The following is a 26749-nucleotide window of genomic DNA, read 5'->3' as shown; positions in this document are numbered from 1 at the left end:
GGAATATTAAAGATAAAGATATAATAAACTATTAGAAAGTGAAACAATTAACAAAAATAATTACAATAACTGGGTTAAGGCGAGTACTCAATGGTTGGTATTAAACATTCAAAATCTGCCACTACCTCATCTCTCAGGCCACTGAGACCCTTATCCATGCTTTCATCACGTCAAGGCTTGAAAACCCCAAACCTACTCAATAACAACAACTTGCACTTAGATAGCCATTCCAGAATACTCTAGGACTCCCCAACAATCAATGGACTCCACAGCAATTTTCTGAACAGGTTGTGTACTATCCAGATCTCTGAAATCATGTCCTCTCCTGCACCCAGCAGATTAAATACAAGATCCTTGTTCTTAAATCCCTCCATGGTTTTGCCCACCCTTCTTTAACCTTATCGACCTGGCCCCTCCCTTCACTCGGCAAACACTGGTTTGCCTCATGCCCCCCCCCCGCTCTATCCGCCCCACCATAGACTTTCAGCCAATCTAACTCTGGTCTCTGGAACACCTGTCCGGGGTTCCTCTAACTTGTTTTCCTCCCACCTTTCTTTCAAGGCCCATCCCAAACCATACATCTGACTGCGCTTTGGTCATTCCACCCTCACCCCCCAGCTCAGGTGCCCAGCCAGCACTATCAAGCACGTTTGAGACACCGTCCCATGTGAAAGGAGCTACATAAGTATAAATGGTATTGTAAACTGGCCATTTGATGGTAGAATTTTTACAGTCAGTGTTGACAGTTTGTAATTAACTACAAGGTCATTAACATAACCATATAGCACTGAAGTACAAAATCCCAGCTAATTGAGGTTAGAGTTTTTAGACAAAGTACATAACTAACACCAACTAATTGACTGAGGACTAAAATATTATTTCTGCGTTTGTTGCATTATGACAGCAATGTCAGTCATCTTTGGTAAGACACTCATCATGTGTGTGCTGCATTCATATCGGCTTGTCACTCAGTGGTAGGTTGATTTTGTTTATATGTACGTAAACATTTGTGCAGCTTGTGCAATTTCTCTGCTTAAACAAGCAGATTTCCCCTCCTCCGCATAACGTACTTTTAGATGTATTCTCCATCCTATGTGTGATTTCCTCCAGCTTTCTGGATCAACCACATTCTCACCCTAATTATTTGGATTTACTGCTTACATTCATTCCAGAGTCAGAGCCTTTAATCACCAGGCTATAATCCTCTGCAATGTTCTTCCCAAATATCTTTCTCCTCAGTTTCAGATATCTTCCCAACACCAACTTCTTCAATCATTCTAGACCCTGGGATCTTCATTCTCTGCACAAGTGCATTCAACAATGTCTCACAAACAGCCATAAAATGTATGACTAATTTATTTGGGCGATTATTGTCCAGGACACTGGGAGAAACTCCTCTCTCTTTTCGATTAGAGCGATGGGATCTTTAACTTCCTCCTGAATAGGCAGACAGGACCTTGGTTTAATGTCTCATCCGAAGGACGGCGCTCCGATAATGCAACACTCCCCTAATACTGCATTGGAGCGTCACCGTAGGTTATGAGAGTTCAAGTCCCGACGTGCGACTTGAACCCACAACCTCCTGCTCAGAGATGAGAGTGTTAGCACTGAGCCAAGCTGACACTTGCAAAAAGGAATGTGTCAAAACCATTCCATTTCCATTTCCTAACAAACTATTAGCTCTGTGTGGAATGTGGAGGCTGTAACTGATTTACTGATGAAACCACTCTCTTTGACCGAGTGTTCAGTCACCTCCTCCACATCACCTCCCTCCAGCTGGGCCATTTTTCATCTTCAGTTCAGATTTGTTTGCAAATAATTCTTGATGCCTTAACTCCCTGTCACCCAATGACAGAGTGAGATGCAACGGAGGAACAGCCAAATATTTTTTCAAATTTTTACACTCTGTAGAGTGACCAAGTATCTGCTTACGAGAAAAGAATGAAAATTGTGAAGGCTAAACTGTACTGAAACATATTTAGGAAATATTGACTATCGTGATTCAGAGGATAGAGGAAGGGGAAAAGTAAAGAGAGGGATGGTGGTAAGAAACTAAATCACGAAATAAAGCCAAACTGGAGGTTAAGTGTTTTAAACATACAAACTCTTCACTACAATATGTATTTTAAACACCATCTGTATATCCCAAAATTCATTACCAATAATAATCCTTCCAAATGAATGAATGAATGAGAAAGAATTAATGAATTACTTAATTAATACAAGGCTAATTGCTGTCTGATCTCCTGGCATTAAAAACCTGATCCAATCGTTAATATCACAAAGTTTCACTGGTTTCTCCTCGACTTCATCTTAATTTTAAAATCCGCGCTCACTCAACATTATGCTGAGAATCAAATACTTCTGAGAAACAATGGGTAATATTTAGTTACAGAACTGAAAAATGGAATCGTAAATGCCCGTGTTGCCAGCAGTGACAGAATGCAAAACCTGCCTAAACGTAATTTTATCTTCACTCCTTACCATTAATAGAACCTCAATAATGGCACAAGACTGCCTCCCACTTAACCATTCAAGGAACTGAAAGCAATCTTGGGAATGATTTATTAAACTAGGTTTGCTCTGCCTGCATGTCTGCTTGTTGTTCCAAATCATTTATTATGTGCTCTGCTTGCAGAAACCTTGTAGTTTCTGGGAAAAATAAATGAACAAATTGTGAATCTTCAATCTGCCAGTTCAGATATTACCGTGGAAACTGACAGCCAGCACTTCCTACTCATGGATTTTAATACTGATATTTCAATGAATATGTAATGCAGCAAGATTCACATACTAATACCTTTTTGTGACAGCAGTGAATGAGGAAAAGATTTGCTACAATTCTATTCTGCACTAATTTAAAATTACTGGAATCACTTCATTATTTTAATTCCTTTGGTTAGAGCACTCACCTCGCAAGCAAGAGGACCCGGATTCTATTCCTGGGCAGGACAAATCCTTAGAAAAATTTCCTTACCCCACATGCTTTTGTTTACCTAGCAATAATAATAATAATTGCATTTGATACAGCGCCTTATCGCGTCTTCGGATGTCTCAAAGCGCTTCAGGAAGTATATTGTAAAGTGAATTAACTGTTTATTTTGTGGGCAAACCGTGACAGCCAATTGTGCACAACAGTGTCCCACAAACAGTCGTGAATTTTTTGAAGGAATTATTATCCCCGGAAAGCGATCTGCCAACGGACTAAAAAATGGGTTCCTACTTATTGCTTGGTAAACAGAGGTGTGTAGAGTAAGGAAACTTGCCTAAGGTTCGCCCTGCCCAGGAATCGAACCCAGGTCCCCTCACTTGCGAGATGAGTGCTCTAATCACTAAGCTGGTTAGAGCACTAAGATACAGGAACTCAGTTGTTAGTTGATTGGCTGGTCACTTTCTGGGGGTAATAATCCCTCCTCCCAAAAATAATAAAATATAATAATAATTTGGTCATTGAATCCACGGCTGTTTGTGGGAGAATTGCAAGTTGTTTTTGATAAGACACAAAAAGTATGTCATAACAGGGCTTTTCTGTTTAAAAATGGAAAAAAAGACACTGGGAAAAACTTCCTTCTCTTTTTGAACAATGCCAGTGGATCTATAACATCCACCTGAACATGGAGAGGGGACCTCAGTTTAACATCTTATCCGAAGGACGGCACTTTCAACAATGCAATCCCTCCCCTCCATCACTGCAATTGTAATGTCAGTTTAGACTCTGTCAGTTCAAGTTCCAACGTGGGATTTGAATCCACAACCTTCTGACTCAGAGCCAGACTGACCCAACCTAATGTTTTTCATAATGGACAAAAGGGACAAAACATTGACTTTAAACTCTCTCCCCACCCCACGCCTCAAGTTTCAATAGTCTGCATATGAAGCAAATACATTTCATTTCAAGTCCTGCTGACTTGCAGATTTAGGTAGTACAGTATAAAACATGATTTGTTCAAACAGAGCATCACATTGTTTTGAAAGGAACTGATTAAAATGTGTTGCCAGAGAACCAAATTTCCTCCAATAAGGCTTCTGCATTCTTCCCACCCCTATGTAAGCTTTAAAACCTTCTTGCATCAGCAGGGAATACTTGTGTAAAATCTGTTAGAAACATTCAAGTCACATACAAGTGGACTCGACTTATTAATCCAGTTACACAGAATGTTACAGCATAGAAAAAGGGGTCATTCTGAAATTACTCTGTGCGGTATTAATACTGCACATGTGTTTCCACCACTTCTAATGCCATCTTTTGTATCCTTTATAAAGTGTACAATGTTTGGAATGAAACTAATGGCTCAAGTTTTCCTCAGAGTTATTTCTGATATGAAAGTTGACTTACCGACATCATGTTTACGAGGTCGATCTGATAGTAACGGTCTTGGTGTGCATTCGCAGCTGCCAATGTGAGAAGGTAGTCGTTCCTCGCATGATTAGCTTTTATGTTGCACTCGCTGCGTCGTGCTTTTAACTGCAACATGAATAAAACATTTCTCAACACCTCCCCTAGTCCATCATAGAAGCTCTCACGGGCTTTCCACTTGGGAATTCATGTAATTCAAGGATATTCTAAAATTAAAAGCTTGGTTACATTTGTAAAGAGAATTCAACTGTATTTCTTACGAGTCTTGTGTAATTAGTATATCTTCCCTGCCCCACTTCAAATACAGCAATTTACATTAGATTGTGTCTTTTGTGTCAGGAGGAAGTCTCAAAGCACTTCACAGGATATACTGTAAACTGTAGTGACTGCTAATTTTGTAGAAAATAAAAAGGTCACTACAGAATATTTTAATTCTACAGACAATCTGGTGGGCATGGTGCATGATAGAGAAAAATTAGATGAAATATCTAGCTCAAGATTTCAGGCAATCCATTCACTTAAATTTTTGATGAAACTCACCTTAACACTTGCTTTCTGTAAACTTATTTTCGACTGAAAGAGACTAAGTTTGGACCTGAAAATAAAATCAAATGGCAAGTTTAGTAGAGCAATCGGAAGACATTGATCTTACAAAAGCAATCTGTTCTTCAACTTCAATGCAAATCATAAATTACTTTGTACATGTCTTTAGGGATGCATTGCATCATTGTATCAGACAGAGAGTGTTCAAAATGAAAATCTGCAGCTAGTGCGGTACTCAATGGCTCATTATCATGGTGACAGTACTTGAGAATACCATCAAGTTGTGCAGAAAAAAATCAAAAAGCAAGAGTAGCTGGGCAGGGAAACCGCAAATAACGTTATAAGGCAATGCAGAAAGGCATTTAGAAGAAGTTACGATTACAAAAAGCAGCTGTGCCAGGATAAAAACATGGGTTGGTTGACCAAGCATTGGAAAATCATAGCTTCAATAAACAATACATTCTTATATTATAATAATAATCCTTGCATTTAATATAGCGCCGTATCATGTCATTGAGACTTCTCAAAGTGTTTCAAAGGATATATTGCAAAGTAACTGAATGTGTATTTTCTGGGTGAATACGTGGCAGCCAATTGCGCAATTCAGCCAATTCAGCTTATAATCCTCAAGTAGTCACCTCAAATATTGGTTCAGTATAGAATTACATGAAGCTTTACAGCACGGAACCAGGCTATTTGGCCCAGGTAGTTTGTGCGGGTAGACTAGTTGATGCGATGATGCTCAATCTCCTGGTTTACAAATTAATAATGAGCCATTTGGGCAAAATATCAGAGATTCCTGGTTTTTGTGGATCAGACCTCAGCAAGGATCAGTGTCTGAGGAAGATAAAATGTGCAAGAAAAATGGGTTACGGCTACAAGTCAGCCCAACAAAACAAATCAGACTAATTTTCAAATTAAATATATCAATTTGTATATTTGTACCTGTGCTGTCACTGGCATATCAGCTGAAATGTGAAGTTTATTGCATACCAGTGAACAATGAAAAATGTCACATGATACAAACAAAAATTGTCCTCTCTAAAAAAAATTGCATTGAAATAGAATGTACTTGAGACTTAAAAGTAACTTCCGAAAGCACTTTGACTGTTGGAATACATACAGAATTATTTGGCGAATCACTTAGAAAATCATTTTAATAATAATAATCCTTGCATTTGATATAGCGCTTTTCATGTCTTCGAGACGTCTCAAAGCGCTTCACAGAATATACTTTAAAGTGAATTGACTGTATATTTGAGGGCGAAACGCAGCAGCCAATTGCGCACAGCAGTGTCCCACAAACAGTTGGGGATTGAAGTGACCAATTTATTATGTTTTTTTCTTGAGGGATTATTATCAGGCGTGTGGAGTAGGGAAACTTGCCCAAGTTTCGTCCTGCCAGAAATCGAACCCAGGTCTCTCGCTTGTGAGGCGAGTGCTGAACCAGACCTACAGGACTCCATATCCACATCTAAATTTTGTTTGTCATCTAATAGATGACAAATAGCTTTTCGGCTCCACAGTTAGCATATCAAGTGAATTCACTGTCACTGCTACATGAGGGAAAGGGGAATAGAAGGGATTGGGAAGGAGTAAAGTAAACTAACGTAGAGTATAAACACCGGCAAAGAATGGTTGGGCCGAGTGGCCTGTTTCCATACTATTGTTTGTAAATCTTTGTAAGGTGACAAGGAGTGGGCTTACAGATTGGATAAACATGACTTTGACATCATTTATAAAACATGTTACACGGCTTTGCAATGACATTGGTTCCTGTTATTGCAATTACAATTCTCTATTTACCTATATATATTGTAGAAAGCTCAAGACTGTGATGCCAACATTGCTCTTATCTCAAGAAATATTATGCTCACAGCAAATATATGCTCAAATTTCAGAAAAATACAAATAACATGTTTTGTAAGCCATTAGTTTCCAAAAGGCGAAATGTTATGTCACGCTTCTGTTACCAAGAACAGCTAACCATAGTAGTACTCATTCTATAATGCAGGGTGGCTTAAAGTGCAACTGAGGTGTGGACTCAACATTTACTTACTCACAAAAGACAAAATAGACATAAAGCTGCTAAATTGTTTTAAAAAGCTGGTACCCCAATGTCACTTCCACATGAAGTGACGTCTGCGGAGACCCGATGCCCCGGGCTCTTGGTATTCTGCAAGCATTCACATTGAAGCTCTGACCAGTGATCTCCCTTCCCTCCCCACCTTCAAATCCCTCCTAAAGACCTTAACTTTGATTGTGCTTACGGTCACCTCCTCCCTCTCCCCCGGCTCTTTATCAGACTCTGCCACTGTGAAGCTTCCCGGGACACTACCCCACATGAAGGGAGCTATGTAAATGCAAGTTGTTGTTGTTGATCTTGCCCTCTTGGGGATTTTATGGACCTCAACTATCACGTTATAACTAAGCTCTACCTATAACCTGTTTTGTGTCTAAATGGGTAAAAAATCCACCGAGTTTACTTGTAATGATTAAAGGTGGAAATACGCGTGGAACATGTTAATCCTGTGGACATTTTGACTTGAAACAACAAACGGATGTTACTTCCTGGCAATGTATTGGCATTAATATTAAAAAAAAACCTCCACAAACGCACTTGGCTTCTAGATCAGCTTTCTCCCGTGCTGCGTGCGCCATCTGTTCCAGCTCAAAATACTTCTTTTTAGACTTGGCCAGATCCTTCACAGTCTCCTGGAATTCAGCCTGGATCCTAGTCAGCTGATCAATATACTACAGGGGTGGGAAGAGAATACTGAATGTTAGTTATGAAACAATAGGAGAATGCAGCTACTTTCTTAATACTAATAACGGCTGGTAATTCTGAATGCCGGAAAAAGCATCTACAACCTTAAATGCTCGGGCAACAGAGGTGTAAAAGAGTTTGTAATTATTGTACAGCAAAACAATCCATGTTTTTAAACCTGGTTATATAACAGTTCAGACATCCCATGCTAGTACAATCACAGCTCAAGTGCTTGGAATGATTGCCAATTCTCAACTGCAAGTTGCCAGAGAAAGTGAAAAAAAATCGTTCCAACCGCCCCCCACGTACCAACAAAGCTTTAAGCTCTGGAGTATCAGATGCTTTATTAAAATTGTAATGCAATCAAAATTTCTCATTCCTTTCATTCCCGATCAACTTAGATTAACTCCCAGTCACGCTCCCAAATTGAGGGCTCAGTCACGCTCGTCTCGTTATCTTGTTAACTCGTAAGAAGAGAGAAGCCTTAGAAATGACTGCGATTAACTTTCATGTGATTCAGAGTTGCTTGAATCAATCCAATTTTTACAGTGGGGAGAAGGCAAGATGGGTATTTCCGGAGGATGAGAATTCAACAGAATTTATCCAAACCAATGTTTGTGAGCTTCTTGTAAATACCATTTTAAGTAATGCTTTACATTTACTATAAGCAGTCAATTATTGTGAAAGACAAGTCACCAGATCACGTCAATGCCAGGTGACATATATCTGAAATGACATAAAACAGTATACTGCAACAGTACTATTAAAATTCTCTTGCAACTAATGTTAAAAATCTGTTTATATTTAAAGACCATTGTTGAAATCAAGAGCTTACTCTAATATACAAACCAACAATAAATAACAAACCATATATCTAGTGACAAAATCGCTAATATTAAACCAATAAGTAGCTGTTTAGAACAGTAGCAAACTTTCCCTTTAAAGTTGTTGTCTACTTCCATTTCACTTTATGGGTGAAGTAAGAAAATTAATTAGCACTTCAAACTGGTTACTGGTGGAATATTCAGCAATTTCAACGACTTTTCATAGCCTAGAATTTTTGTAATAATAATAATCCTTTCATTTGATACAGTGCCTTATCATGTCTTCAAGTCTTCTCAAAGCACCTCACAGAATACACTGTAAAGTGAAATGACTTGTATATTTTGTGGGCGAAACGCGGCAGCCAATTGTGCATGGCAGTGTCCCACAAATAGGCCTGGATTGAGTGAACAAATTATTATTTGTTTTTGAAGGGATTATCACCCCCAGAAAACTAATCTGCCAATCGACTAATAACCACGGAAATTTGCCTAAGGTTTCTTAAACCCTATAACATAACATAACATGTAGGAGCAGGAGTAGGCCATTCGGCCCTTCAAGCCTGCCCCGCCATTCAATCATGGCTGATCTTCTAATCTAACTCCAGCTAATAACCTGACCCTGCCTTATCCCCATATCCCTTAACCCCTTTTGCAATAAGAAATATATCAGTCTTGAATATGTTAAGGACTGAGCGTCAACAGCCCTTTGGGGTAGTGAGTTCCATACATTCACCGCCCTTTGAGTGAAGAAGTTCTTCCTCAACTCAGTGCGAAAGGGCTGCCTCTGATTTTAAGGTTGTGACCCCAATTTTGTTCACGATTTTGAATTTTATTAAACTGAGTTTAACATTTGACCTCGTCAGCTGTCAAGTTTAGAAGTTTGTCGTTAGCTTATAAGAATTCACTTAAAACTGGCCTCTGTCATAAACAGTAGATATGTTGGCAATGAGGTTTCTGAGGGAATACAATGGAATATTCAACCATCACGATACAGTTTAATGGAGGATATTTGAAGTAAATAGAGGGATAAATGTTCTTTTCTAAAAAAACCACTTATAAGTTCCTTCATTTCCATTGTGGCAATGAGCCACTGTACTCCAGCTGGAAATAATTTGTTAATTGGATTTCTCTGTATAAAAAGATATTGTTTATCGGATTTTCCAGGTGCTTCTCCCTATACGGGAGATGTGATTTTCCATTTCATTCTGTAGAAATTGAATGAAGGGAATCTTCTAGGAGGGAACACAAACATGTTGGTGCCAAGAGGTTTGTCTCAGCAGCGACCAAGTCACATTTCTGCACCTCAGGCTCGGAAACAGAAGGCCCTCGTGGGAATCCAGGCCTCTCATGGGACGTTTTGCTTAAAAAAATATTTGGAAGAATATTTTCAACATCTACAGATGGTTCAAAAGAACAGGTGGATTCATTGGATATCAAAAAAAATCGACTGATCAAGTTTTTATTCAAGAAAAAGCATTCTAGATATTAACCTCGACTTAAGAGCACTCCATGTTTGTTAAATTGTACCACTCTTCTCAAACTCTTCCGGGTTCCTACTTATTTCTAAGTAAATAGAGGTCTGTGGAGTAAAGAAACTTGCCTAAGGTTTCACCCCACCCAGGAATCAAACCCTGGTCCTCTCGCTTGGGAGGCGAGTGCTGTAACTGTACACTACAGGACTCCACAATACATATACATAGAACTGAGTTCAGAACAACCTTGGTGGAGTGCTTGAAAACAGGTCACTCATTTGGTTTTTCAACCACAATGCAGTAATAAAATGATCAAATCCAATAGCCTCACAGCAAAAAATTTAGAAAATAGGAGAAACCATTAATTAATTAAAAAAATTAATTAATGTTTATTCAGGAATTTCTCATAAATCTAGTGGAAGATTTGATATTTGTGGGTTTTAGCAGAGCCAAAAAAAATTCAAGCAAACGCGGATACCTAAATCCATGCAATTAATGGATTTCTTATTTTATAGTTTTCTTACAAAAATACATAAGAACAGATGTGGACTATAACAGTACATTCATCAGCTACTCACAGCTGCCCCACATTTGACTGAAACAATAAAAGTGACCTAGAGAATTTTGATCATCTGCTTTGTATAATACTCCCTATTTTCTACTTGTGATAATGACTACACACTCCATTGTTGGGTTCAGCAAACCTCACACAACGACAAAGTGAACATCACAACATCATCAGCCCGATTTGGGATTAAATCTATTCTATATTTACAATTGTTCACAATATCCCCATGCATCCATGCAGCACTCATGTTCATTCCATTTTCTGAACAGTCTCTCATTGAATAAAAATGGCACAACAGCAACAACTTGCATTTACATCGTGCTTTTCATGCAGGGCAGCATCTCGGGAGTGCTTGCCATAAGAGCCTGTCTCAAAATTAAAAAAAACGTAAATGAAGTTGTGCTATGTGCTGGTAACAATTACATTGCCAGCAGTGCAAAGTAAAGTCATGCAAGACTGTTTCTTAAAAGAGCTGTCAAGTTGATGTAGGCCAACACATTTCGATTGGACTTCTGATACTAATTAATTCAAGATTTTGGCAGTGTTCTGCTGCTATGACAGAACCATGATTAGCACAAATGTACTCAGAATTAGCTTTATTCATATTTGCCATCAGACAGCAAATATACCATAGACATCGCACAGCAGAAAATATACATTACTTGCAAATTTTAAATATTTTTAGATGCACCATGATATTGAAATAGTTGCAATTAAGTATGTTGGCCTGGCTGTTGGGAACACTCTTGCCTCATGACTATGAACAGATAGTCCAGGCTGATGCTCCAATGTATGTGCTACACTGCTAGAGTTATGTCCTTTGGACGAGCTTTAAACTGAGGTATCGTCTAGTTGCTCAGGTAGATGTTAAAAGATCCCACGTCATTATTGAAAAAGGACAGGGAATTTCTCCTGGTGTCCTGGCCAACAATCTCTCAAAATAAAAATTGGTTATTAACTTCATGGCTGTTTCATTACTTACTAAACAGTCAATACACCTTACAAAGTGTTGCAAAGCGCTTTGAGACAGCCTCCCACGTGAATGTTGCATTTCAAATATAAGGATAGTTTTTGTTTGTTATATTGACTACAAATTCAAAAGACATAATATTCAGGTTTATATGTAAACTGATGCCATTTGTTATGTAAATGTTGTACTGCTAAAATCCGGGGTTATGAAATTGGTGGTACTGTAATTCTCTTGCAATGGTCATTCCTGAAATCACTATCCCAAAAGGCACAAAACATAGGAGTTATATGATTGGGAGACCTGGATTTTTTTTTTACTGAACTATCGTTTTGCACAGATATTCAAATGAATACTGCATTTGCAATTAGACAACATAATTAGACAACCCAATTGGCTGCCGCGTTCGCCCACAAATATACAGTCAATTCACTTTACAGTGTGTCCTGTGAAGCGCTTTGGGACGTCCTCCCGACGTGAAAAGCGCTATATCAAATGCAAGGATTATTATTATTATTAACGCTCCAAGTGAATGAATCCAAAGCATTATAACAATAAATTACATTTATATAGCACCTTTCACATGCCCCACACATAGTCATGGAATGAGTGACCAAATTTTTTTAAAATTTATTTTTAAATGCTGATGGAAAGAGGGAGATGTGGCGGGAGGAATAGGTTGAGGCCAGATGAGGACATGGGGGTGACAGTAGCAAGGGCACAGACAGCAGAATGGATCCTCTTGATTTTGGATCCGAGGAAGTCCATCATCTCCTTGCACTTTGGAGTTTGAGGAGACGTTTGGGCAAGGCTTGGGAAAGTGGGTAAAGGATTGGTTTGTGGTGAGAGTAAGTCAACTGCAGTGCAGCCCCACAAACAAGCTTCATGTTAGCGATAATTTGCCTAGAAAGTGGCTGTCGTTCACTGTGCATATGCACGGTTGGCCACACATTTCCCTTGTGCCAGATAGTTTTGTGCTTATTTCCATTTCATTGGATCACCACCAACTTATAAATAATCCTGATATTTGATATAGCCATTCCACATTGGGACAACTTCTCAAAGCGCTTCACTGGATATACTGTAAACTGATGTGACTGTGTATTTTGTTAGTGAAAGTGGCAGCGTTCATTGCTGATTTATGTATTTGATAATTGTACATAATACAATTTTATCACATGGTCGAGATGCCTCAAAGCGTTCCACAGAAAATACTGTAAAATGGAAGGACTGTGTATTTTGTGAGTGAAACCCGGCAGCCAGTTGAGTACAGCAATGTCCCACAAACAGCCAGGGAGTGACGATTTTATTTAGGGGATTGTTGGCCAGGATACAGAGAGAAACTCCCTTCTCTTTTTGAATTGTGCCATAGGATCTTTAACATCCACCTGAATAGGTAGACAAAACCTTGGTCTCATTTGAAGGAGGCAGTTTAACTATTAGTGCTTAAACAGGTCATCAGGTCACCACCACCATCACTTCTTGTTTTTCCGACGTACATAAAAGGAAGTCATATTGTGGTTACTGCTGCAATAGAAGTCGGTCATTTTTGTTTCCTGTGTGCCTTCACACATACTCAGTAAACTATGGTTATTATATCAGTATGGCAGATGATGCACATCAGGAAGCACAACAAAGAATGCTAGAAAATACAGGACAACAGATTAAGGGAACGCTTCAACATTTGAAAAATTAAAGTTCAATGTAGACAAAAATGTAGCAGTGCGTTTATGGAAAAACAAATTGGTAAGAAAACGGCCATGAACTTGTAGTATGTGGTAACACATAAAAAATACACCCATGTGATGTTTTATTGTGTATACACTGGCATTCCCATAGCATAGGAAATGCTGCAATTTGTTCATTAAAAGATATGGTATCGTAATAATTTATTGTAATATCGTCCAATAATGTACCTTTACATTCACAATATACTCCTCTTCGATTGCGCTTTCAGATACCTTCCTTCCCCTACCCTCTCTGCCCTCCATCGTCCTGATCCCAACCCCCAACTCAGGTCCAAATTCCTGACTATCCAGCACCTTGGGACGCTCTCCTGACGTGAAAGGCGCTGTGTAAATGTAATATGTAGTTGTTATAGAGCTTTACTGGAAATGTTATATATAAAAGTCAAGTGAAATCTTAAATGAGAGATATATATAACATGCAAGTGATCCTTGAATAGTGTTGGCAATTTAAACTGGCCTTGAATTGAACAGCCATTGTCATCCCCAATACCTTTTTCAGCTGTTGTTCCTTAATGGATTTTACAATCTTGGCAGGCTCCGAGATCTGGTTTCTATAGTTTTCAGAGGCTATTATTCGTGATTGAGCCACCTGTAATGCTCCTTCTAGGTAGGACTTCCACACTGAATACATATTCCTGTAAAAAGTACAAACATAATATTGATGTTGCTGTTGAGGTTTCCTCACCAACACAAATATTTGTCACTACTTACATTCAATAAGTAGTCAATAAGCAAAATTAATTGAGTTTGGAGAGGGAGCATAGTTAGATTATATTTGAATATTGTATTTTCATTTCTAGGTCTTGGGTTTAATTTGCGATCAAAAATGCAATATAAGTCCACGTAGTTTAACAGTCCTACCCATAGCAGATACAGTAAAACTCTGATCTGTTTAAGTCGTATAATGGCTAAGTCCCTTTGAATTTCCTATAACTTATGCAAGCTTCACATAACTTACTTTGCATAAATCATATTAAATGTATGGTCCCAACTGATATGACTTATGTGAGGTTTACTGTACCCAACTTTGGGTTTAATACTGACTCACTGATGTTACTAAGTTGCACCATAAGGAGATCAAAATGATTTCCCCAATAATTTAATTTATACAGTGATATTTATGTAAATGTTCTTCTGAGATGGAGGCTAGGTATTGGATTCAAAGTAGTATATCTAAACTTGGGAGAATGGATGTGCTCAAAATATTACACGGTTTACACAGGAGGCAGTCGTATTAAATAATAATTCTTGCATTTGATATAGCATCTTGCACGTCAGGATGATGTCTTAATGCGACTTTCCTGTAAAGTGCAGTAACTGTGCATCTTGCAAGCAAATGTGACTACCAATTTAATTTGCACACAGTAATGTCCCACATATAGCAATGAAGTAAATGACTATTTTTTATCTGGCGGATTGTTGGCTAGGACATGGGGAAGAAATTCTCTTCTCTTACCAGTGATGCACATTCTAAAGTCAAGCAAACAAAACGTAAATCCACTTATTTCTGACCCAAACTGTTCACACTTTGCAAAAACAAAGAATGCTTTTTATAGCCCCTTTGTCATGTTGGAATAACTCAAAGCACGTTTCATGAATTATTTACTGTCAGGTGTTGTAATCAAGCCATCATAAACAGCATATTAACGTTATGATGGTCCAATACACATCGACACAAATCAAATTAAACTCAATCGGTGAATGTTACCCACCTTGTATTTTGATTTATAGCTATACAAATCTTAATGGTTTCAGACTGCACATACAATAAAAAATAAGTAAGCTTCTATTATGCTTGGCTTAATACTGCGTATAGTAAGTCGCATTAAGACATCATCCTGACGTGCAAGATGCTATATCAAATGCAAGAATTATTATTTAATACTACTGCCTCCTGTGTAAACCACTAGGTACAACCCAAGTGTTGCCTTGATTGACAGCTAACTGAACATAGATTGGAACCAAAATAGGTCTGTATGGTTTATGTTCACAGTTTGCGAATCCTTATTAATTTTAGATATTTCTCGATCTAACTTTGTAAAACTCCTGATCTTGTTCTTTTCCTGAACATTATAACATTAGAAAGCATTCTCTTTCTTCTGAATGGTTTCTATAAATGTCGATCAGCAAACTGCCTATTTTATGGTCCTCTCCACAACCCATTTCAGGGATAAAATTACTGTTTATATGAATAACTTTTAAAATTTTTCCAATTCCTTTTCACATCCTTTCCTTTTGAATATTTCTTCCCATTTTAGTCTTTAGACATTTTTATCATACACTCAAGTCAGCATTTATGGTGTTGTGAAATTAACTTCCAAATTATGTTTATTATGAAATTAACTAGTCCTTTTCATTGTTTTATTTCACAAATAAGGGAACTGAAACTCTGACCACCTGGTGTGTAATACACCTATATTTACACATGGTGCATAATAGAACACATTGTTTGCAAAATGTAAGTTAAGAGAATTGCGTTAATTCAACATGGTGCTAATATTATTGCAAAATATTTTTAAATGCACAATATTTGTTACACTATCATTTGAGGGTTTGAAACAACAAAATCATGAAAGTCACCCAAAACAAAAATGCTCATTTGGCTTTTACTACCAAAACAGTTCAACACATTTTCTAAAAAGTACGTACCCACTATGTTCAGTCCTTTCATCAAGCTTTAATCCAACCCATTCTCTCTTCAGGTATTGGCAGGCCAGTTTCTGTAGAGCCTAAAATAAAGAAACAAAATCAAAATAAGTTATAGAAATTAACCATGAAAAAACTGCAGAAAATTTTTATACAGACAATTCAATTTAAACTACAAAACACTACTCAAACTAGTCAGGTAGTTTCTCAATGGTAAAAATGTTTAAAATCTTGAATGTCAAAACTTTAAATAAAGTGAAAATGCCATGGAATTGGATACTTTTGAGATCTTTTGAAGTAGCTAAATCAGACTACTCGGTGTTGCAAAGTATTTTCAACTTCTCTTGCAAAGTGTTAATCGCTAAAAGGATATTTGACAACTTTTAAAATAACTTATTGATATGGACGATTGGCAGTTGTATTATTCAGTACCCAAGGATTCAAATGAAAATAAATAATTGACCAACACAGCATGATGAAAATATTATAAGTCCTCTGTTCATGAATGTAAAGAAGACGGTTGCTCACATATCAATCATTCTACCTGGCAAAATACACACAAATAAATAAAGTTTTCTTAATTCCAGGCAGAGGGCGAAACCTTGGGCAAGTTTCCTTACTCCACACAGAGCCTAATAATAATCCCTCCAAAACAAAACAATAATAAATTGGTCATTTTCAATCTACGACTGTTTGTGAGACATTGCTGTGCGCAATTGGCTGCCGCGTTCGCCCACAAATATACAGTCAATTCACTTTACAGTGTGTTCTGTGAAACGCTTTGGGACGTCCTCAAGACGTGAAAAGCGCTATATCAAATGCAAGGATTATTATTATTATTATTAAATGTTTTTGAACCACTGAACTGTTATTTAAATGTTATTATATGTTAGCCTTTCCCCCACAGTATTTATTATTTTATTGCCTTTGACCAAAGTGCAACATAACTAGCATATGTGCGGGAAGATTGGTTAAACTTTCAAATAGAGCACGGTAATCTCTGAAAGAATTTACAATTTAAATTTCTGATTGATTACAAACTGTCATGCACCACAGTTTCTGGGTGCACAAATGTGCTCACCTACGCAAGGAAATCCAGAATGTTTGGATGAGACACGGTTTCAGTCAGTTGGAGAATTGACCTTCAGCCTCTCTGCCCTCCTCCCTCTGGAACTTCATCAGACATTCCCTTCGCCTCGCTCCCTCCCTTGCCTCCTTCAATGCATGCCTCAAGAACCTCCTCTCCGACCGTGCCTTTGGCCACCCTCCTAACCTCTCTGCCCTCCCTGATCCCAACCCGCTCGGGTCCTAAGTCTCTAAACCCTCACTGTTCAGTGCCTTGGGACATCCAACCGACGTGAAAGGCGCTTTCTAAATGTAATTTTGTATCTTATTATAACATTATCGGAACTAGTCAAATGCCGACACAAACAAATAAAGCTGTAGAACAAGAGAAATCATTAGCATTTAATTAGCCAAACTAAATTCTCACCAACAGCACTTGGAGAATTAATAATCTTCAATCTGCAGTACTGAGAACTACAACAGCAGTTCTACTTTATGCTGCAAATAACTTGTGAAAATTTCTGATCAGATTGCAATTTTCTTCATATTAAATGATGGAAAACTAACATTTTGACAGCTGCAATTATGCTGAGCACTTCAAGGTCAAGCACTTTGCAAATAACACGGCCATGAGGTCTTAATAATATATCGTCCCTGCCACCCCATGTCAACATGCGCTGCCAATTACACGTAAGTTACTCTGAACACATTAACCCCAGTTGACTACTTGCAATGAAGTTCATTGATCTGAGCTCTTGTTACATTCACTAAGTATCAGATCATCACTGGTTTACTGCTCTGGTGTTGCAATAAATCCTCCGCGGATTTTGCAAGGATTGTGAGAATTCAGAGCTTTTTCTCCAATATTCAATGCCCGTTACTTTTGAAATAGGAACCATGGCTGACCTGTACCTCAAGTTCAATTACCTGCCCTTGCCCCGTATCTCTTGATACCCTGACCTAACAAATAGCTATCCACCTCAGTGGACGGGAATGGATCCAGCATCTACAGCCTTTTGGGGGAGATAATTCCCGAATTCCACTAGCCTTTGGGTGAAAAACTGCCTCCTAATTTCACTCCTAAATGGCCTAGCTTTAATTTTAAGATTATGCCTTGTTCTGGATTCCCCTACCAGAGGGAATAGTTTATTTAGAAACCAAACCAAACATTAGAGACCAAACCGCTAAACAAAAAGCAAACTTCTAACAGTCTGTTTGTCTATCTCAAGCAGCAATAGAAACAATTAACCAATATCCACGTGCAGCAATTTAAAAGAAGCATTGTTCACTATTATTCTCATAAAATAACCCAATTATGACCTCCGTACATTATCAAATTTAGCAGAAATCACATTCTTCCTGTCATATGATAAAGTGTCACTGGTAGCCCTCTAGGAAATGCCAAAGGTAATAGAAGCTACAAACTCTTGGCACTGAAAATCATAGAAACAAAAAATAGAACAATTCTTGTCAAGTTATTTAATGTATAAAATTATTAGCTTCAGTACTATTTCCATTCCTTATGATTCTAAGTTCATTAACAGTAGACATAAGACTGGAAAGGCATTCCCATTTATATTCAGATGAGGCTGGCTTACCGTATTCATCAATCTTGTTAAGTTTACAAGGGATACTGCTGGAAGGTGGAATGTATATCATCTGAATAACATTGCTGTTCAGTTCTAGACCACAATGTGGCATATAGGGAATTCCCGCACATACTCAAGCCCTCTTCTATTCCACTCTCCCTACGCACTAATCTCACCTCTTTCACTACCATTGTCAGTTTTTTCCACTCTCACCTTCATCCTCCTTACAGCCAACCACACACCAATCCTTTTACCAAAATGTTGCCCTGCTCACCCTCACAGGGCGAAACCTTGGGCAAGTTTCCTTACACCACACGGAGCCTAATAATAATCCCTCCAAAAAACCAAAAACAATAATTAAATTGGTCATTTTCAATCTACGACTGTTTGTGGGACATTGCTGTGTGCAATTGGCTGCCGCGTTCGCCCACAAATATGCAGTCAATTCACTTTACAGTGTGTTCTGTGAAGCGCTTTGGGACGTCCTCCTGACGTGAAAAGCGCTATATCAAATGCAAGGATTATTATTATTATTATTATTTTCTTATGCCCCTTTGCAATCTCATTGTTCTTTTCTCAAGTTTTTTCCTCCCTTTCCTTCTTTCGTGGGGCTGTGGCATTGTCCTGCCACATTACTTAAAGCTGGATGCCATTTCTTCCAATCTCACCCTCTCCCTGATCTGATCAGGAGACATCAAGCAAGGAAACTCTGATGCTATATAAATGCAAGTTTTTGTTAGTCTGTCTTGGCTTGTTCAAAAGCATAACGCCTTTCACTTCACTTGAAACCTCTGGCTGTTTAATTGCCAATTTGTCAATCAGCAGGCCAAAAATTCAACATTTTTTAAAAAAATAACATGTTGAGAAATCAAAACTTTAACAAAATGTAAACAAAATCAATCTTACAAAAACAATTCAGAAATGTAATTTGGAAAATGATAGGCACATTCACTTGAATACATAACAATTCTCAATGCAGCTAACTTCACCAGCAGCAAGATACGGCATTCAAACTTGCTTCCCTTGCTATGAGATGCTACAAATCAACTTCCTCCCCTAATGACCACCTTTTGAAAATAGTGCAGTAAAAATCAATGAAAGCAAAATTGTGATTGATGAGAAGCAGACTTGAAAGACAAACGGGCACTGTTGCTCAACCCCCCACCCCCCCGAAACAACATCTCGCCCTCTAAACACACTTGTCTAACTCAAGCACATCCAGGTTTATCCATGTGATTTAACAGATGGTCTATTATCCAACGGCCAAGCAAGGAGAAACATTACTAAGTAAACCAATTTCTGTCAAATCATAGTAAGTGATGAGATACACTAAGATTTCCCTTATAAAAATCAAAGTTAACTCACTCGGGTTTGAGATCTACTAAAACAGAACAAAACACCCTGCAACACAATCCCTTTGCTAAAACTGAATGCCATCACGATTGACAGCTGTGTAATGTTTCCGTGGGGAATTTTAAACATATTAGGTGAAATCTCAAGGCCTATAATACTATACACCACGTGGGTTTGAAGAATACATTAGAATATACAGCACAGAAACAGGCTATTTGGCCCAACTGGTCTATGCCGGTGTTTATGCTCCACAGGAGCCTCCTCCTGCCCTACTTCAACTAAGACTTCTAGCATAACTTTCTATTCCTTTCTCCCTCAATCACCTATCTAGCTTTTCCTTAAATACATCTATGCTATTTGACTCAACAACTCCTTGTGGTAGCATGTTCCACATTCCCACTACTCTCTGTGTGAAGAAATTTCTTCTGACTTCTCTATTTGATCTTATTTGTGACTATTTTATATTGATGGTTCCTGGTTTTGGTCTCCCCCTGCAAGTGGAAACATCTTCCCTATGCCTACCCTATCAAAACCTTTCATAATTTTAAAGACCTCTATCAGGTCACCCCTTAATCTCCTCTTTTCAAGAGAAAAAGAGTCCAAGTATGTTCAGCCTTTCCTAATAGGTATCACCTCTGGGATCATCCTTGTGAATCTCCTTTGCACCTTCTCCAGTGGCTCTACATTCCTTCTATAATATGGCGACCAGAACAGCACACAGTATTCTAAGTGTGGTCTAACCAAGGTTCTATAGAGGTTTGCCATAACTTCCCTGTTTTTCATTTCTATCCCTCTAGAAATGAAGAGTAGCAGTGAAACAAGATAATTAAATATGGATTTGGTGATGCCAAATTTGTGGGAGTGCAACATTAAGTGCAGTACAGTGCAAGTAAGGATTTCAGTATTATAATAATCCTTGCATTTGATAAAGCGCCTTATCAGGAATTCGAGTTGTCTCAAAGCGCTTCACAGAATACACTGTAAAGGGAATTGACTGGATATTTTGTGGGTGAAACGTGGCAGCCAATTGCACCCAGGAGGTCCCATAAACAGTTGTGGATTGAGTGACTAAATTATTATTATTTTTTAGATTTTTGATGGGATTATTACCCCCAGAAAAGCAATATGTCAATTGACGAACAACTGGGCTCCTACTTACTGCTAAGGTAAGCAGAGGCATGTGGAGTAAGGAAACCGGTCTAATGTTTTGCCCGGCCCGGGACTCAAACCCAGATCCTCGCTTGAGAGACAAGCGCTCTAACCAATACGCTACAGGACTCTGTATAGTGAGCATTGCAGGGAGGAGGAAGAACAGAAAGCTCAGAGGAGCAAAGGCCATGCTGAAACAGATAAAGGAAAGGAATCAGGAACTGATCCAGCTAAGATCACCTTACCCAATTGGACTATAGTTCTAAGCCTCGTTGATGAACCAGATAATGCTTTGCATTCTAGTAGACATACCTAGATTTACCAGGAAATCTCCTAGGATCATCGTCATACAGACGTACATGAGAGGATCAAGGGTCAGAAATTCAATCACCAAGGTGTGAAGGTCATGTATTTCGAGGGCATGTGATAGCATAATCTGTATATTCTGTGAAGCACTTTGAGAGGTCTCGAAGATGTGATAAAGCACTATATCAAATGCAAGGATTATTATATTATTATCACGGAAACTGTGATCACTAGCCAAAGAGTTGATAGCGCAGGTTATTATATGAAGGAAAAAAAAGGGGAGGAGAGAAAGAGATTGGGAAATCCACAGTTTGACGAAAACAGGTCAACAGATAAACCATCAACAGCAGCAATTATAGCAACCTGAGAGAAAATTGAATAACTAGATCATGATTGGTGGAGATTGGTGGAATCATAAAATGCAAACCAACTCCAAAGGCTTTTGAGAGGTCAAACATAGGCAGACTTTAACAACAACAACAAAATTACATTTATAGAGCGCCTTTCATGTCGGGAGGATGTCCCAAGGACGGGAGGACTTTTAAAAGATGCAGAATACACGGAAGAATATCATCAACAGAGAAGCAGTTCCAAAAAGCATGAATTGGGTCAGAATTTTCAAGTTTACAAATAATTTAAGAATTGACACCAATTTCCATGACTTCCAAAACAATGACAATATGGCAGCATACGACAAACATAAATAAATCTTGGAAGAGAACATTGAAATGAAGGGTGTGGTGGGAAAAGAAGAAGAAATTTTAAAAAAAGGAAGGGAGGGAAGGAAGGAGGGAACATTTGAGGATGTTTTGAGACGTCTCGAAGACGTGAAAAGCACTATATCAAATACAAGGATTATTATTATATTATTATGTTGAGCAACACATTGTTGTTTTTTGGTCAGAGTATGTCTGACACATGTGAAAACCCATCACCATGCTGAAGACTATCCAAAGCAAGCAGAGTTCCATGGATTCCAGCCTGCTTACCTCTCTCGTCCCACAGTCACTAGTTGGCTATACATTGAAACAGATGGGTTGAAGGCAGGGAGAGAAAGAGCAAGGCAACAAGATTTGGGAACAACAGGTGAAGGTAAGATCACTACAGATGGAAGTGGACAGAATCGGGATGAACAGAGATTCCACAGATCTCTCAATGCAGGACAAAGCAGAAAGAGGAAGAAACAAGTGATGAGGATTTTATTTTGGGTGTCTCAAAACAATATGATGACTTGAGAATTTGAAACTACTTTGATGTCGTCAGTGATGTCATTGGGAAGAAGTGCAAGCCAAAGACAGTCAGATTGTAAGATTGAGATGAGAATTATAAATCACTTCATTAAAAATTCAAACTGGAATTAACATTTTTTTTGCAAATTATTGTCTGATTCATAATTGTACCAATCCATTACATAGAATGACATAAATACATTCTGCTGAGAGTTTCAAAATAAAAAAAATTATGATTCTTTGAATTGAACAGAAAGATCGTGACCTTGGAAGTTCTTTCCCAACTGCTCCACCCAAACAGGAAATGGGATTTCAGTAAATTACACTTTAAGCACTGGGCAGAAAACAGGAAATGCATCACTGTACACAGTGCAGCAAAATGCAACTAAAACATTCTTCACAAAAAGTCAAATTCTTGACTTTGTGACTTCATACCACAACATATACTGGTCTTTGAAGTGGAGGAAATCCTGTACAGATCATCAGCAATTATTTTCAACAAGTTACCTTGCCACCCATATGTTAGACATTTAAGCTTTGAAAGGTACATTGTTCCCACTAAGAATACAGTACTGAAGCCCATAACATTCAGAATTATTGGAATTGGGATTCGATTAGCATTAACCCTTCAACAATGGTTCAAGGTATTCCAGGTAATTATAGAAGAAAGTACATGGTAACAAAATATTTTTCGTTTAGGGAAAAAATCTTGATCAGGATCAATCTGTTGATATCTTACATGGAGCAGTAGGGCAGTGTTATGAGTTTCATGGGGTTAATATGGCTGAAAGCCCAGCTGCCGATCGTGGAACAAAAGGGAAGAGGAACGTACAGGAGGCCGGAGCCAACTGAGCGATGGGGGCGGTAGAGGAGTGGAGTGTAAGCAGGTTGGAGAGGCAGGGAGATGCCAGGGCATTGAGTGATTTGTGCGTGAGTGTGAGGATCTTGAAATGAATCTGTTCTGCAATAGAGAGCCAGTGGAGCCTAGCAAGGACTGGGTTGATGGGGATACAGATTTTAGTATGGTGAAGTTCAATGACTATATGAAGTACAGTGTTGACAATACAGCACTGCACACTGGAATATCACAGAAGACATCAGCTCAAATATCGACAAGTTAGTTTGTTTTAAAGAGCTATTGTACAGAAACGCAACTCTGCAAGTGAGGATCAACTATAATATATCTCAGTCCTTTCAATTCTAACTTCCCTGCTACCCCCGTCACATACACAGACACAACCAGGAAAGTTTCTATACAGTTGTCTTAAACGATTACCTACGAATTGGAAGATCTTTCTGCAAATCCTCCAAATGACAAAGAAGTTGGTTAGTGTTAGTGTAAAACAAATAAATCCTTGTAACATCAAATAAAGTGCCTTCCCAACAGCAGCCATTCATTCACCTACATAGTGGTATCAGTGATACACAAAAAAANCACAAGGATGTTTCATTTCAAAGAATGAAACCAGCCCTGTTAGGCCGATCTTCCTCCATTCTAATATATCTGGCACATGCTGCAAAACCTAACCCAATAGTGATTCATGGAGAAGTGGCAAAAATAAAATGATCATCAAGAAACAGATTTGACGAGCTGTAGATCTGTCAAGCTAAAGCATAGCATTAGCTGATGAGCCCAGACATTAAATATTCATGTGAAAGAACAAGGCAAATCCCTTGGAGGGCAAAAGTGCGAGATGACTGGAGTGGATATTCATCAGATTAGAACCTTTCTTCCAGCCTATACCGCATCTTGACACATCTATTTCTTGACGAGCATTTCATTTTTGTCGCTTCTTCTGAATCACTATTGGGTTAGGTTCTTGTAGTACGTGGCAAGTATTAGAATGAAGGTAGATCTGCTGATTCTTTACGTCACACCAGCCTTGGTCCAGGGAAGATGCAGAAAAGATTGATCTTGATCAGTGCTGCTTCTGCAAAATCTCATAGGACAACTTTATGATCATCAATGAGTGATCTCTTGTGCTAAAAATAATGTACATTTGATAAGATGCCCCTCATACGATTAACAGCTTCCTATTTCGGCAGCCTTTTGTGGTTGAAAATGTTAAGACTGTCGCATGAATTTATTTCGTGCTTTGAGGACGTGGAATTTAAGATGTTTTATCTGCCAATGTGAGGCTAATGATACTCGAGTAGCTAGGGGAGAAACTCTGGTTTCTAGTCAATTTCTATTCCTGACAGAAGGAGTAATAGTAAGAAATGATTGATTGGGGAATGGGAGAAAAAGAAGCTGCACAAAATATTTAATTGTTTTCTGGATATACTGTAAAGTGGATTCACTCTATTTTGTGGGCAAAAAGCAGGAGCCTGTTGCGCTCAGCAATTACTACAATGTGGAATTCAAATGGATGTAAAATTACTTGAAATTAAAATTAAAGTGAGGGGATGTATGGATACTTGAGAAGTAAAACATTAGGAGAAAGGTTGGAAAATTGGAATAAAAAGGTAAAGAATTTCCATGAGCAAATAAAATTGCAAAGCAGGCAGAATAGCTTGGAAGAATTAGTTAAAGAGAGATGAATACTTTTAAATGCCATGGGTATGTGAAGACCTCAAAAATGAAGGGAAAAGCAATTTTTTACAGCAAACAGTAAAAATCTAAAAGTTAAAGTACATTGAAGGAAGGATCCAAAAACAACATTAATAGAACAAGCTTACCAGTTTGAACATTACTCCAAAATTCATGGCCGATGTTTGAAAAAATGAACACAACAGGCTTCTGTACAGTAACAGTACAATTCAGATGTGTAATTTAGTACACAAATTTGAGTATTCACCAAACTATAGGTTTGTCCACACAAGAATTATTACCATGGATTTATTTTGTACTTCATCCAAATTTATAGTATGTGATATATATCTTTGCTCTGGATGACAAAGACCTGCATTCTTCCAGAATATTTCCTTCCTGAAAAAAATCTGTAAAGTCAGGCATCTTACTTGCAGTCAAGCAATAGAGATTTTTGCATCGATCAGCATGTTGAAACAACGGTGGTCGTTAGCAGCCTTCCTGAATGATATTCTACTCACTCATCTGGTGGAAAATGTCACCAGTAAACCATAAAACCTTTACTGATCTTAAGCAAGCAAAATAAATTCAATAAAATAGTGATATTAGTATTAGGCAGTAGTCATGTAGTAATACCACATTAATATAATATTTGTAGGGAGTAAATGGTCTTCTATTAAGAATCAAATTATATATTGAAGGGTGGCTGCAGTTGTCTGGAGACCATCCAAAAGATGAATAGGAGTTCCTGACCAAGGTGTACTTTGCTTATGGACAAAATCTATGTAATATGTTTGATTCCATGTGTGGATCAGTTTGCATTTGGCAACTTACTGCACCTCACTTAACAATGATAACTAATAATAATCCCTCCAAAACCAAAAACAATAATAAATTGGTCATTTTCAATCTACGACTGTTTGTGGGACATTGCTGTGCGTAATTGGCTGCAGCGTTCGCCCACAAAAAATATACAGTCAATTCACTTTACAGTGTGTTCTGTGAAGCGCTTTGGGACGTCCTCCCGACGTGAAAAGCGCTATATCAAATGCAAGGATTATTATTATTATTAATGGGAATTCTGAGCAGGAGATAAAATCTTCATCTCTTAACATCATGGTGCTTGATGACTATTTGTGGATCATTGCTGTGTGCAAATTGGCTGCCGTGGTCACGTACAAAATGCACAATCAGACCACATTGCAGTGAGTTCTGTGAAGTGCTTTGAGAAGTTCTTCTGACATGAAGTTGTATCAAAAGCAAAGTTTATTATAATGTGACAGGAATTCCGCAATTTCTTTAACAAATACTCTTCAAAAATGAATCAAATATACAAAATAATTACCTTTTAAAAACATTAGATTTTAGACTATTCAAATTAGATTGCATTTCAGAGTTCAGTGAAAATGCGCTTGTTAATGATCAATGCATCTTTACTCAGCTACAAAGAGAACGGTAGCAGCAAAGAGAACATCAAGTAACGCAGTAGTCTGCTAGGAGCAAAGAGTTTCAGTTTTGATTCCGATTAAGAGCAAATCAGCTCTAAGTTCATAACAATCCCTTGGAGTCTTTGTAGCACCAGTTACTTTCTGTTGTACTTTGAAGAATGTCAGTTAGTCACAAAGATAGAAACTTT

General features: G+C 38.1%; 1 protein-coding gene across 2 annotated transcripts in view; it reads right to left on the bottom strand.

The window, feature by feature from the left end:
• Window positions 1-26749, bottom strand: part of LOC103177160 (F-BAR and double SH3 domains protein 2) — a 137843-nt gene that overhangs the window by 53820 nt on the left and 57274 nt on the right. For both annotated transcript variants that reach the window (XM_042333902.1, XM_042333903.1), the window contains 5 exons: window positions 15896-15975; window positions 13737-13881; window positions 7521-7654; window positions 4898-4952; window positions 4337-4465 (listed from right to left, as the gene is read on the bottom strand). In XM_042333902.1, coding sequence (XP_042189836.1) covers window positions 4337-4465; window positions 4898-4952; window positions 7521-7654; window positions 13737-13881; window positions 15896-15975 — 543 coding nt within the window. The remainder of the gene's footprint in view (window positions 1-4336; window positions 4466-4897; window positions 4953-7520; window positions 7655-13736; window positions 13882-15895; window positions 15976-26749) is intronic.

This window comes from Callorhinchus milii, unplaced genomic scaffold (genome assembly GCF_018977255.1).
Source record: "Callorhinchus milii isolate IMCB2004 unplaced genomic scaffold, IMCB_Cmil_1.0 Scaffold4, whole genome shotgun sequence".
In the NCBI taxonomy this organism is placed as follows: Eukaryota; Metazoa; Chordata; class Chondrichthyes; order Chimaeriformes; family Callorhinchidae; genus Callorhinchus; species Callorhinchus milii.
Note: the sequence above shows the minus strand (reverse complement) of the source record. Positions and strands in the feature narration are given on the sequence as shown.